This window comes from Giraffa tippelskirchi, chromosome 1 (assembly GCF_054371585.1).
Source record: "Giraffa tippelskirchi isolate mGirTip1 chromosome 1, T2T-mGirTip1v1.2.pri, whole genome shotgun sequence".
Lineage (NCBI taxonomy): Eukaryota > Metazoa > Chordata > Mammalia > Artiodactyla > Giraffidae > Giraffa > Giraffa tippelskirchi.
Genome location: NC_137275.1, coordinates 160,153,481 through 160,169,302, shown reverse-complemented (window position 1 = coordinate 160,169,302; position 15,822 = coordinate 160,153,481). Strand labels below are relative to the sequence as shown.

Genomic DNA, 15,822 nt, shown 5'->3' with positions numbered 1-15,822 from the left:
TTTTCTGCTCAATTTTCTGTGTCAAAGCTGCACAGAAAACCTTCCAATTTTTAAAAGAATTTAACAAGTGTGCAAACAGATGCAACTTGTTTTTTATTCTATTCCTTCTCTTAAAATTTTATCACTGCCAGAAAGTCTATTGGCATATTTATAATATTTAAATAAAATTCAAAAAATTGCATAAATTTTAGCAGTAAATAAATGTTTCCTTTTTATCACCCAGACAAAAAATAAAAATAATAATGCCACTTTTGAAATGCAGTTATTTTAAATAACTTGCTAGTTGGTGTTATGTAGTAGCAGGCTGACATTTACAAGAAAACTCATGGTGGAGATGCTGTCTTATCTGGGAGTTCCATTACATGGTAGCCTTCATTTCAACAACTGAAGTAGCACTACAGGGAATGCAAAAACAAAACTGTATGTTTGTATACAGCGTTTATACGTAAAACATGATGCATTGGTCTCTCCTGCTTGCTCAAATAATGTAAATAATGCTAATTTAAAAAAATTTATTGAATTCACATTAATGAAAAGATACATTGTCCCTTAAGCTACTTTAAAAGGGAAACCTTTCCCTTTGCGTCTGGATCTATTTAGCTGATTCTCTCTTTAGTCACTAAGTCACGTCTGACTCTTTGCGACTCCATAGACTGTAGCCCGTCAGGCTTCACTGTCCATGGGATTTCAAGGCCAGAATACTGGAGTGGGTTGCCATTTCCTTTTCCAGGGGATCTTCCCCACCCAGGGGTCAAACCCAGGTCTCCTGCATTACAGGCAGACTTTTTATGGCTGAGCCACCAGGGAAGACCCTTAGCTGTCTGATATCTGGCCCAAATACAACACCTATAAATGTAAAACAAATGTCCAGTAAAGTTTGTCACTATTTTTCCACTTTCCTATCACTGATATCTGAACTGTTCTTGCTTCAGTCTCACTCTATCCTGCAGCAGGTAACAAGCATGGCAGAATATCAGCAAGGGTTAATCGTGCCAGGGTGCTTGGCTTCTGAACCTGATTTTATAACCTAGTAGCTGTGTGACTCTGTGTGACTTGATGGCTCTGTGTCTCATTTCACCATTTGTGAAATGAGTTAAAAATAATATTCACTCACAAATGAATATTATTCTTTAAGTATTCCTTAAGTTTTATTAATGTAATGTAGTAAAGTATTATTCTTCAAGTATTCATGTCCGACTCTTTGTGACCCCGTGGATTATACAGTTCAGAGAGTTCTCCAGGCCAGAATACTGGAGTGGGTAGCCTTTCCCTTCTCCAGGGGATCTTCCCAACCCAAGGGATCAAACCCAAGTTTCCCACATCGCAGGCAGATTCTTTACGAGCTGAGCCACCAGGGAAGCCCTAAGTATTCCTATATCCCTTTAATTTTCCTTTGCAGTATTTCTCAGAATTTACAGCTATACAGTTATGTGAACATTTAACAAATACGTATCCACTACTAAAATATAAGTTCCATGAATGCAGTGTCAAAATCCATATTGTTCATCACTATATCCTAAACATTATAGAATAGATGCATAAGACTGTGTGGATCATGACAAACTGTGGAAAATTCTTAGAGATGGGAATACCAGACCACCTTACCTGCCTCCTGAGAAACCTGTATGCAGGTCAAGAAGCAACAGAACCAGGCATGGAATGACAAACTGGTTGAAAATTGGGAAAGGAGTACGTAAAGGTTTTATATTGTCACCCTGCTTATTTAACTTCTACGCAGAGTACATTATGCGAAATGCTGGGCTGGATGAAGCACAAGTTGGAATCAAGATTGCCAGAAGAAATATCGATAATCTCAGATATGCAGATGACACCAACCTAATGGCAGAAAGAGAAGAGGAACTAAAGAGCCTCTTGATGAAAGTGAAAGAGGAGAGTGAAAAAGCTGGTTTGAAACTCAACATTCAGAAAACTAAGATCATGTCATCTGGTTCCATCACTTTATGGCAAATAGATGGGGAAACCATGGAAACTGACAGATTTTATTTTCTTGGGCTTTAAAATCACTGTAGATGGTGACTACAGCCATGAAATTAAAAGACACTTGCTCCTTGGAAGAAAAGCTATGACAAACCTAGACAGTAGAGACATCACGTTTCTGACAAAGGTCTATATAGTCAAAGGTATGGTTTTTCCAGTAGTCATGTATGTATATGAGAGTTGGACCATAAAGAAGGCTGAGTGCTAAAGAATTGATATTTCAAACTGTGGTGCTGGAGAAGAATTTTGAGAGTCCCTTGGACATCAAGATACAACCAGTCAATCCTAAAGGAAATCAACCCTGAAAATTCACTGGAAGGACTGATGCTGAAGCTGAAACTCCAATACTTTGGCCATCTGATGCGAAGAGCTGACTCATTGGAAAAGACCCTGATGCTGGGAAAGATTGAAGGCAGGAGGAAAAGGGGGCAACAGAGGATGAAATGGTTGGATGGCATCACTGACTCAATGGACCTGATTTCCAGCAAACTCTGGGAGATAGTGAAGGACAGGGAAGGCTGGCATGCTGTAGTCTATGGGGTTGCAAAGAGTCCAACACGACAGAGTGACTAAACAACAACAAAGATGCATAAGAAGTATCTGTTAAGTAAATGAATACATTAATTTTAGAGATAAGTCAGAGAATCAGCCTAAGTGAACATGATTTGCCCAAGATTATACTACCATAAATTACAGAACTGTAAGCAGAGTTCAATTCTTCTGACTCAAAGTCCTCTATTATTTCCAGGCATTAAATCTATAATAACACAAATCATACAAAGCACTGTGCAATTATTATTCTGCAGGTTCTAGAATGAAAAGGAAAAGGATAAATTAGAGAGAAAAGGCATATCTAATGTAGTCTGAGGGAAACTAGACCTCTTAGAGGAACTGGTACTTAAGACAGGAAGGAGTTAGAATGGGCAAAGAGAGTCAGGCAGACAGTTCTAGGTAAAAGAATCATTTACACACTTGTCCAGTGATGAGAAAAACTTGAGTAAGAACAGAGAAAAGACTACTGTAATTGCAACAGAAGGACCTGGGAGAGAGAGGGTGAGTTTGATCAGAGAGAAAGGCCAGATCTTATACCACAGAAAGACTTTTGTTTCTTAACTAGCATAAGATAAAGTCACTAAAGGTTTTTAAGAGGGTATAACACAATCAGGTTTGCGTTTTCATAAGGTGATACTGCCTGCACTATGGGGAGTTTGGGAAAGGGCAGACTTAGTAACTGGTTGGACACGCAGGTCAAAACAGATACGTAAAGATGACGCTCACATATTCAACCTGATAGACAGGGAGAGTACCTTTTACTGAGAAAGGACCATTAGTAGATAGATCAAGAGCTTAATTTCATTAAGGGTATGATAAACTCACACTAAATAGGGACAACTGTGGTTGTTATCACTGATGATTGAAAACCACTAGCTGCAATTGAGAGTAATGGTGAATTTTTATGGATTTCCATGGATTTTGGCCTGTGGTGTCGTGCCCACTGTATACACAGGCACTTCTGGACCTTTTCTTTTGAAATGGAAGTCATCTAAGGAGTTAAGATTACAGCTGAATCTTGACACATGAAAGCCTTTTTACCTCCAATCTGACTTCTAGGGTAGGCTTAGGGTGGTAACACATGAATAGATACATGGGAAAACAGCCTTCCTTTCTCTCGCATTTCTTTCTCCTTTCCCCAAGATTCAAGAACTTTTAGAGATGATAATATGACCATAGCTGACAAGTCTATGAGGCATAAATGTTATAGGGAGATCAAACCTGTAAAATTAGCTTTAGTTGGCCTGGACTGAATAATGATGAGCATGGACAACTCTGAGGGTTTTCCTATAAACTGAGTAAGGAGATTGTAAGCAAAGAAGTCAAGAGATATGCTTAGATCTTTGATCTTGGAGAAGATCACTTTCGGATATAGACTTTGTGTCATATTTTTTAATCATGTGGCAGTGTCTTATTCATTTACATTGTTTACACAAAGTAAAAAAAAAAGCCATTTAGAATGTTTGTTGGCAGTATAGACTATATAAAGCCATTTTAATTCTGGTGAGCCAGTACTTCCTGTACTAGCATATGAGGAAGTAGTTAAGTCTTCATGCCATGTCACTGGCTTACAGCCACAGCTTTTATTCCCTAAAGATGCAAGGGAAGCAGAGACCATGTATCAGGATTAGCCACATGGTATTAATGAGAATCCCTATTATCATTATCCTGGTCATCCTGTTATAGAGGTCCTGCAGCACAGGAGGTATGTGCCAATGCGTTAAATATACCAAAAGGGATGTCTTTCAGAACTTTTTGGGCCCTGGGTTAAGAAAGTTTATACTATTTAATCTAGTTGCCAATCGGGCATTTAGCAACCAGACAATTAGAGAATAACTAAGAAAAGAGGCACTGAGGGGAAGTCAAATCTAAGAAGAGTTCAGACTGCTTTGGTCACATGAGGATCTGCCTGTAATTTAAAAGCTAAAATGAATCTTGCTTAATTCTCATATATATATAATTGGCATCATTTAGGCACAATCACCATTAAGAAACATACAAACACATGTAGATCAGCAAACAGCAAGGGAGTTTAAAGAGGGAAAGAAGAATATTTTAACCAACATTCTAAATAAAATTCACATGTATTTTATTTATATTAGAATACTTACATAGGTCCTTGAAGTATTTTACTATATACTTTAATTTATACTTTGTCATCATATTTATAAAACTACTATTTTCTAATTTAAATAAGCACATATGCATAGTTTAAAAGTGAATATGTCCTCTTGGCTGCTTTGGGTGATAAAATGTAACACTGCGTAATCTGGTATAGTCTAGCAAAATCTGGATTCAGTCAAAATCCAGTTCAGTACAACAAAGTGAGCCAGTGCTGAATCATTTAAGCATGTACATCTATCCCTCAATATATTAACCAAACTTGTATATATTAACTTCAGCATTTTAGCTTTACAGCATGTTGAACATATCAATGACATCTTGGCACTATCCAGAAATTATGAAGAAGAGAATTTTTTTTCTACATTTTTAGTGATTAGGAGCATGGGTGTGAAAATCAGACTGAATACTTAAAAGAGGTCTCCACCGCTTGCTAGATATATAACCTTTTAATCTCTTTGTGCCTTAGCTTCCTTCCTGAACCTCAGATTCTCATCAGTAAAACATTATATGGTAGCACCTATCTCAAAGTGTTGTTATATGTATTAAATGCTTTATTATATATATAAGGGACTTAGGACTATGTTTGGCACATAGTAAGTGCTCCCAGAATGTTAGTTATCACTTTCATCATCATTGTTATTATCCTTCATTCTTTTCCTGGGCACTTGGATAAAGAGTCAACAAGATACATGTTTAACTTTCTCTTTTCAGTTCCTAGCCCATAGCCTTATCAGAAGCATCAATCTTCCTTATTTTCCAGTCAATAACGTTTTTATTTTTTAATTCAAGTATAGCTGATTTACAATACTGTGGTAGTTTCAGGTATACAATAAAATGATTTGGCTATATATATATATATATATATATATATATATATCTGCAAACTTTTTTCTCAGTTCTTTTCCATTATATTACAAAACATTGGATAAATTTCCCTGTGCCATATGGTAAAACCTTGTTTATCTACTGTATATATGGTAGTGTGCATCTGTTAAACCTATGTGTTAGTCACTCAGTTGGGTTTGACTCTTTGCAGCCCCATGGACTGTAGCCCACCAGGCTCCTCTGTCCATGGAATTCTCTAGGCAAGAATACTGCAGTGGGTTGCCATTCCCTTCTCCAGGAGATCTTGACCCAAGGATCAAATCCAGGTCTCTTGCATTGCAGGCAGCTTCTTTATCATCTGAGCCACCAGGGAAGCCCAATTTATATTATTGTTAATCCTATATTCCCCAATTTATCCCTCCCCTGCTTTCCTTTTGGTAACCATAATTTTGTTTTCCATGTTTGTATGTCTGTTTCTGTTTTGTAAATAAATTTATTTGTAACTGTTTTCTTCAGATTCCACATATAAATATCATATATTTGTCTTTGTCTGATTTACTTCACTTGGTATGATAATTTCTAGGACCATCTATGTTGCTGCAAATGGCATTATCTGATTCTGTTTTATGATTGAGTAATACTAAGGATTTTTAAGTCCAGTGATTCTCAAGCTTTTCATTTATATAGAGACTTTTATAGCATATTGAAATAGTCCATGTACTTTTCTGTGATATCATCTACAATTTTAGAATCTTTTGACTAATAAAATATGAACAAAGGGATTTAGGGACCCCCTGAAATAACTATACAGGCTCCCTGGAGTCCAAGACTCATTGGTTAGAAACCATCGCTTCAATAATTAATATTTAGATTAAAATAAAATTCAGATCTTTTTAGAAAGCCTTGTGGGTCATAGCTCATTTAGCTTCTCTTACCTCACCCATGACTGCTATGGGTGTCTCTCCTGTTGCCTGAGCAACACGATGTTCTACTAAGTAGAACATGTACTCGTCGTAGAGTAGACGGATCAGGTGGAAGGAGCCAAAGCTAGCAGCACTGCGTAGAGTTAAGTCTCGAATAACCATTGAGCTGTTCAAGAGAAAAGACACAGATGCAGCCAGTGTTAGTGACCAGGATTAGAGTTTAGTCTATTTTTCCTGTTAAAAGAAGTTAGATGTCTGATTGGTATAGTTCATGACTTTCCACGGAATAATTTCATAAATGAAGCAGTTGGCTCAACTCTTTCGAACAGAGTGGTAAAGAGGTAATCTTCATTAGGACTTGACTAGATCCTTATGAGAACTAGATAGGCACTCATTGGGAAAAACCATTTTACTGTCATAAGCAAGTTTTCAAATGGGTCAGAATCAATTTAAAAAAAGATTTTTGGAAGGCTGACAATTCATCACCATAAGAAAAAGCATCTCAAAGTGAAAGTCTTATTGATGATGGGTAAACACTGTATCACCATCTCTCAATGACCTCTGAGGTACACTTTGGGGAAAATATGTATTTGTCCCTGACTAAGTTTATAGAGACTTCCCTGGTGGCTCAGAGGTTAAAGCATCTGGCTCCAATGCAGAAGACCTGGGTTCGATCCCTGGGTCAGGACGATCCCCTGGAGAAGGAAATGGCAACCCACTCCAGTATTCTTGCCTGGAGAATCCCATGGACGGAGGAGCCTGGTAGGCTACAGTCCATGGGGTTGCAAAGAGTCGGACACGACTGAGCGACTTTACTTTCACTTTCACTTTTCAAGTTTACAAAATATACTAAGCAGTGTTTACAAATATACTAAGCAATGTTCCCAGATGTGGCAATGTAGAATGTAGGAAAGGACATACAGGGATCCTTGCAACTTCTGTTGGAAGGCAAATTTATTAAGTGATTCTACTTCCTTATTGATTTCCATTAAATTAAGGTGATTTTCCCATTAGCAATAGCATAATAAAGTCAATTAAAAATGCATAAGCTTGAAAAATATGAATGTGTAACTAAAATACCAAAATCTGAACTATATTTTTAATTAAATACTAACAATACACTCTATTATACTCAAAATAGAAGTAAGTCAAAATAAAATTTTGGCTTCATTGAAGACATGTCAATTATTAAGCTTGACCATGCACTTCAAATCTCCTTAATACTTTTAACTTAGAGTCAGAGTAGGATGTGTGTGTCTGTGTATGTGTGTGTTTCTCCTCACTTTCATTTAGTGTCTTTCTCTAGAGATTTTTGTCCTACACAAACTAAAACAGCCATTATATTCTCAGATAGGAGGAAGAGATAGAATCTCACAAATGTATGGGCTACTATTGCTAAGGGGCTTCCCTGATGGTTCAGTGGTAAAGAATGCACCTGTCAATGTAGGAGAAGTGAGTTTGATCCCTGGGTTGGGAACATCCCCTGGAGAAAGAAATGGCAACCCACTACAGAATTTTTGCATGGGAAATTCTATGGACAGAGGATCCTGGCAGGCTACAGTTCATGGGGTCACAAAGAGTCAGACACTACTTAGTGACTGAACAACAAACAACAATGTTCCTAAGCCTTATTTTGCAATGAAGAATTGTAAAATGTCAGACAGATGGAAAAACAGAAGACTGTACTTTTGTTTTATCCTTCACTTTCAACCTTAATTGTATAACTAATAGAGTTATAATACATCAAATTCTAATACTAATACATCAAATTCTACACATTCAACTTGGCAAGCGACAGATCACCATTGTACACCTAAAACCCTAAAGTCCTGGATTCTGATTCTGATTTTTCATTAATTCACTGTCAATCTCAAAAAACACCATTTCCTCGAGAGTGTTTTCCTTTTGGGTGAAAACAAAAGCAATACTTTTGGCCTTATCTAATTTATGTGATTATTTTAAGGAAAAAATGGGTTAAAGGTTGTGAAATAAACTTATGAATGAATAGAACAAGACTCAAATATAAGTGATTATGATCCTAATACATACAACAGGAGGAGCTGAGCTTCTCACTCTCATTTGGTTATGGCAACAAGAACAGGTGTTACAATAAGATGGCAGAGAATCTCTCCTTCTGTGGATTTACTTACTAAAAAGAAAAAAAACCATAGTTTTTCATCCATAGGTTTGGAGTGAGATCCACATTAACCACTATATGATCTTGATTGTACATCATTCAACATTTTAAGGTTCAAAATTAGCTTGAGATTCAAGTGAGATAAGATGTGTGAGACCTTAAGAAAACTGCCTGCTGCTGCTGCTAAGTCGCTTCAGTCGTGTCCAACTCTGTGCGACCCCATAAACTGCCTACTGCTACACTATTACATATGTCGGAGTTCAGTTCAGTTCAGTTCAGTCGCTCAGTCGTGTCTGCCACTTTGCAACCTCATGGACTGCAGCACACCAGGCCTCTCTGTCCATCACCAATTCCCAGAGTTTACTCAAACTCATGTCCATTGAGTTGGTGATGCCATCCAACCATCTCATCTTCTGTTGTCCCCTTCCTTTCCCACCTTCAATCTTTCCCAGCATCAAGGTCTTTTCCAATGAGTCAGTTCTTTGCATCAGGTGGCCAAAGTATTGGAGTCTCAGCTTCAACATAAGTCCTTCCAATAAATATTCAGGATTGATTTCCTTTAGGATGGACTGGTTGGATTTCCTTGCAGCCCAAGGGACTTTCAAGAGTCTTCTCCAACACCACAGTTCAAAAGCATCAATTCTTCAGCACTCAGCTTTCTTTATAGTCCAACTCTCACATCCATACATGATTACTGGAAACACCATAGCCTTGACTAGACGGACCTTTGCTGGCAAAGTAACGTCTCTGCTTTTAATATGCTGTCTGGGTTGGTCATATCTTTTCTTCCAAGGAGCAAGTGTCTTTTAATTTCATAGCTGCAGTCACCATCTGCTGTGATTTTGGAGCCCAGAAAAATAAAGTCAGCCACTGTTTCCACTGTTTCCCCATCTATTTCCCATGAAGTGATGGGACCAGATGCCATGATCTTACTTTTCTGAATGTTGAGCTTTAAGCCAACTTTTTCACTCTCCTCTTTCACCTTCATCAAGAGGCTCTTTAGTTCTTCTTCACTTTCTGCCATAAGGGTGGTGTCATCTTCATATCTGAGGTTATTGATATTTCTCCCGGCAATCCTGATTCCAGCTTCTGCTTCCTCCAGCCCAGCGTTTCTCATGATGTACTCTGCATATAAGTTAAATAAGCAGGGTGACAATATACAGCCTTGACATACTCCTTTTCCTATTTGGAGCCAGTCTGTTGTTCCATGTCCAGTTCTAACAGTTGCTTCCTAACCTGCATACAGATTTCTCAAGAGGCAGGTCAGGTGGTCTGGTATTCCCATCTCTTTAACACTTTTCCACAGTTTGTGGTGATCCACACAGTCAAAGGCTTTGGCATAGTCAATAAAGCAGAAATAGATGTTTTTCTGCAACTCTCTTGCTTTTTCGATAATTCAGTGGGTGTTGGCAATTTGATCTCTGGTTTCTCTGCCTTTTCTAAAACCAGCTTGAACATCCGGAAGTTCACAGTTCAATATACTTAATATAGACTCTGCCTGCCAAAGCAGGAGACAGGAATGTTTGATTTCTGGGTCGGGAACATCCCCTGGAGTAGGAAATGGCAACCTACTCCAGTATTCTTACCTGGAAAATCCCATTGACAGAGTAGCCTGGCAGGCTACAGTCCATGGAGTCTCAAAGAGTTGGACACAACTGAGAATACACATTATAAAAAGCAGTACTGGTGACTGATTCCTTGGAGTCATATACTTTAATGAATACCTTAAGTTTAGAACTCTAAAAGAATCACTAAAAATGAACTAACACTTTCAGCTATATGTCAATGATATAATGACAAAATTCTATTTATAATCCTATGCATGCTTTTTCTAAAATTAAGTGACACATCACCTATTTGTAAAAATAACTCATAAATTTAATAGCTATTTGAAATTTATTTCCTATGGAAAAAAATTTACAAGGCAGAGAATCCTCTACTTTGAAAAGCAAACCAACATAAAGATAACATGCTGCCTAGCATTCTTAACCATACAAACTTGATCATGTGAAGTAAATAACTTCAAACAACTACGTAATACTGGAGGAGAATATGCACTCCTAAGTACATATCTCTTGCTGAGGAAAGACAACAGATATTTTAAATATAGCCTGGAAAGACAAATGGCTAACAAGTATATGTGATTAACCTTATTCAAAATTAAAAGAAATACAAATTAAAGTAAGATACTATATATTATCTATTATACTATAAGAAATTAAAAGATCAGCGTTGAAGAGGGTATGGGGAAAGAACTCTCGTTTATTGTTTCTTCAAGCATAAATTCACAAAACTTTTATGAAGGGAAATTTGGCAACACATGTCAAAATTAAAAATGCACAAATGCTTTCACCTAGCAGTTCTAATTCTAGAAATTTACACAAATGAGCAAAAGTGGTTTTAATTGCAGCAATATTTATACTAGTGAGAAAATAGGGGGCAACACTAAATAACCATTTGTAGGATACTAGGTAAAAAAATGGCTCATTCATATATGGAAATTTATACAATACTTTAAAGAAATTGGGCTTCCTGAGTAACTCAAATGGTAAAGAATCCACCTGCAATGCAGGAGGCCTGAGTTCGACCCCTGGGTTGGGAAGACCCCCCGGGGAAGGGAATGGTAACCCACTCCAGTTTTCTTGCCTGGAGAATTCCATGGATAGAACAGCCTGGCGAGTCACAGTCCGTGGGGTCCCAAAGAGGGTCAGACATGACTGAGCAATTTCTCTCACTTTAAAGAAATGAGAGAGACTACACATAAAGGTAGTAAGATGGAAAGACGTCTATGATAAAATATTAAGTGAAAGAAGGAAAACGTGTAATATAAGCCTATTTAACATAAATACTATCTGCAAAGTTCTTTAAAAAGTCCTACTTCTAAATAAATGGGAATGGTTAATACTTATTAGCCTCAAGATAGCATACTTCATTAAAATAGTATTAGTCAACTTAAAAATGCAAATTTATTTGAATTTATTTGAAGATAAATGTGCAACTTTATATAAAGATAAACATTAAAGTATGTTTTATAATTGTACTGCAAAGCCAAAACCCTCCTAAATGTTCAAGAATAAGAGACAAAAGGAATGTTTAAATAATGTATGCATGAGTGCTTGCTAAGTCGCTTCAGTCATGTCCGACTCTTTGCGACCCCATGGACTGCAGGCTCCTCTGTCCATGGGATTCTCCAGGCGAGAACGCCGGCGTGGGTTGCCATTTTATACAAAATGGAATATTGGAAGGACATTCAAAATTATATTTCTTAAGATATGTTTGAGGTATAATGTTAAGGGAAAAATGCAGATAATAAGCTCTGATAAACAACTGGATCTCAATTTTATATAAAACTGAAAGAAAACATTTTACCATTGGTCTTTCTGGGTAGCAAATTATGGATGATTTAAGTTTATTCTTTGTACAGTATTTGTATTTTTCAGGTTTTCTAAAGTGAGTACATACTAATTTCATAATAAAAATGGTTTATTTTAAAAGAAGACATTTATTATAATATAGAAAAACAATCCTGTGTCAGTTGAATGTCAGTAAATCTTTACAGGGATAGATATGACCGATATAGAATGAATTAATTATATATATATATATATATATGTTTCTAAATCCAACTTTTAGGCCTTTATATTTCCCTCAAAATATTGCAAATGACTAAGAACATTCATATTGAGTAGCTTTATGGTATTTTTAAAAGAAATGCAAAGCCAGTTTCTTTTTTCCAAGATAATTCATTTTCATTCATTCTACAGATATTTACTGTGTTCCTACTGTGTGTCAGGGTCTTGTTCTACAGCAAGTCAGAAAAAAGTTTGGTTTCAATGGAGCTCACATTCTAGTAGGACAGATGGTTGATAAAAACAGAGTAGATATAAATGATAAAGTTAGGTAGTGGTAAATCCTATGAAAAAGGTAAATCAGGTTAAGAAACTGCAGAGTGATGGGCTCTGGCACTTAAAGTCAGAGTGTCAGGAAAACTCTTTTTGAGGAGGTGATAAGTGAGCAGAAATGAGACTGAAGTGAGGCAGTGAGCCATGTGAACCCGTGAACTTTCCTAGCAGAAGGGAGAGCAAATGCTGAGACTGAGGCAGAACTATATTTGTTTTATTGAAAGAATAGCCCAGAAGTTGTGGCTGGGAAGACATGAGCAAAGAGAATATATATGATGGGGCTAGAGATCACTAGCGGCTGGACCATGGAGGGTCTGTAGGCCATGGTAAGGGCTTCATATTCTATCCCAAGTGTTTTGGAAACTTTTTGACAATTGGGCAATCACCTTACTTCAGCATAAAGACATAGGTAACACAAAATTCTGTTGGAAAATAAAAAAAAAAGTGTGCTGACCTTCAGTTATAATAGTTACTTTTGAAAATACTGATAATCTGCTATGAAATTGTTGTCATATGTTTAGAAGAGAATCAGTTGAATTATATTATTAATATAATAACATAATATTCTTATATTATATTGTTAATAATGTCTATGTCTACTTTATGCTTTCTGTGTTGGGCCTCTGCCCTACAAGCCAAGTATCAAATGACACAATTAACAGTTTAATTGGAAACCTATTGTCTGATTCAGATTTCTGTAAGACATGTTACAAAATTGACTCCACTGAATTTCATGTTGCTAAGTTACCATGAACTCAACTCTTTAAAACTGGAGTTAAAACTGTTAATTATTTTATAACGGATGAGAAATACCTTTGTGTAAATATCTTCATAATTCATGGAGTAGAAATTAAAACATATACTTGAACACATGATACGCAATCCACCTCTTTATGTATTTGGGGAGACATCACACATTTCTGAGAAGAAAGGTGAGAACATCACACCTGTGACCCCCCACCCCCCAACTCCACCCTATGAACTCTCTTCTCAAACAGTTCCAAAATTGGAAGATTTATATATTGTTCAGCTGTAGGCAAACTAGGTTCTCTGTGCCCCCTTTCGAGTTATTGTATCAAAGCTATAAATTTAATTCTTTAAAAATGGGATGCTTGGTTGACCCTCAGGGTGGCCCTGAGGAATTCTGTGTTGTTACTCACAAAACACCCAAGCTGAGAAACGGCCCACTTAACTTCTGCACTGCTGCCCAAGAAAGGTGGCAATATTTTTTCCACCTCCCAGGAAGCCAGCAGTAGACATTCAAAGCCATGTTAGGCAAGGAGGGACCCCCATTTGGAGCAGAGGGTGTTTGCAGCAACATGTCCACTACTGCTATTACGACTCTCTGCCAGTCCATTTCTTGTATATGCATGTGAATCTATACACAGAATTTTAGAAATTATGAGATTAATCAACTTCAGAAAATGAAAGGTTGGTATATTCAAACTGCAAAATTCTTATTACAAAGCCAAAAACATTTAAAAAATACTCTGTAACTTTGCTTCTGTTTGTGAATGAAGTTTTCATTACTCAATATGTTCTTATGCCTCAGTAAAAAACAGGTCAGATTTTAAAGTCTTCTACGTTACTAAGCTATTGACTTCACCCACCAGCAGGAGGTATGCATCTTTCTGAATATGCCTTTCCTTCTGTGGCCCTGAACTGTACACCTTCAAGACTTTTTGAAATGAAAATAACCATAATAGTGTCTAATAATAACAAGCCAATTATCCCCAACTCAGGGCAGACAGAGGGCAGGCAAGTGATGACCTACTAGGTTTGTATATCTGCAGAGAACAAGAAACACAAGTAAGTAATTTTCCCTCCTTTCAAGATACCTCAACAGATCTCTGTGGAGACAAAGGCTCCAGTGGTGTATTTCTAAAACTGTATCTACTAAACAAATTTAAAAAATTCTTCAGGGAGGAGTAAGGGCAAGTCTGATGTAATGGCATAAGAAAGGAGTAAGAAGAAGAAGAAAAAAAAGCCCTTGCTTTTTCTGATATAGAGGATGTACTGTGCTTTTGCTCCCATAGGTTTTGGAGCAACAGCTAGTATAACATCTGTTTTATCATTCATAAAGCATATATACCATCTATATGATTTTCTGAGGGAAAAAATGGATGAAATCAACTTACAAACAAATGGGAAAATATCTGAAATCTTTTAAAGAAATGTTCCCAAGTTAAAATTTTGAATTCCATTAATACTCCTACTATTGCTACATCTACTTTGAGAATACTGTGATCTTGTTTTCCAAATCTTCCCCATATATCAAGGGAAAACATATGAACACATTTCTCACTGACACCCAGATCTAAACCTAGGGCTGGCTTTAATGAAGCATGTCAGTGGGTCATAGAGTTAGACAGCACTAAGGTGCTTTACAAACCCTGTGGGCTAAAAGTATTACATATATGAGAGACAAAATGGTGGAATTATTCCATTCCAAAATAAAAACAAAACACCACCACCACTGCTAGGCTTTCTTTCACAGCATTTATTTAACTCTGGGAATGGGTTCAATTGCAGGGTCAAGGAGATCTCCTGGAGGAGGAAATGGCAACCCACTCCAGTATTCTTGCCTGGAGAATTCCATGGACAGAGGAGCCTGGCGGGCTATAGTCCATGGGCTCGCAAAGTGTCAGACTTGACTGGGCAGGTATGCAGACACTAGAAAACCATTTTCAGGATGCAAGGATAATTTAACTCCTAATTAAACATATATGGAATCTACAACTCTACTTCAGTTTAAGAAATAAGAATTGGACTAAATCAATTGAAAAAGAAAGAAGTCACAATAAAAACCTACCATGATAATGGAATCTCTGGTTCCATCCTTATAAAGGTGATCAAAACAAGATGGAAATCCTATAATTCGGGCTTAGCGGGTTCACAATTTCTACTAGTCTCTGAACTTTGCTACTTCTTTGCATATCATCTCTCCTCACAACTGCTTTGGACTCACTGCTCATGTCCAGATGATGACCACAGTGTACCCAAAGCCACTGTCAGTGGTAGGTCCCGTAGCCACTACTTTGATGAGCGCATGGTTGTACAGGAACTAAATTAGGGACTGCTTAAAGTTCAAAGTAGATATGGCTTTTAGAAAGGCCATTATGATCTAAAGAAGAAAAGAAATGAACTCTCACCACAAGAGTAAATGCTGGGGTCAAAAATATAACTTACCTAACATCTTAAGAAATGGAACTCCATCTGTCAATTCCATCCTATGCCATATATTTGGTGTATATGCCAACTTGCACAGGGCAGGTTTTTTAAACCCTGGAGTAGACCTAAGGTCAATGGCTCATCACAACATTTGATATCATATATAAGTAATTTTTCTATTCTGGGGTTC

General features: G+C 37.1%; 1 protein-coding gene across 17 annotated transcripts in view; it reads right to left on the bottom strand.

The window, feature by feature from the left end:
* Positions 1–15,822, bottom strand: part of RFX3 (regulatory factor X3) — a 309,752-nt gene that overhangs the window by 14,334 nt on the left and 279,596 nt on the right. For all 17 annotated transcript variants that reach the window (XM_081502430.1, XM_081502365.1, XM_081502308.1 and 14 more), the window contains one exon: positions 6,435–6,588. In XM_081502430.1, the coding sequence (XP_081358556.1) occupies positions 6,435–6,588 (154 nt within the window). The remainder of the gene's footprint in view (positions 1–6,434; positions 6,589–15,822) is intronic.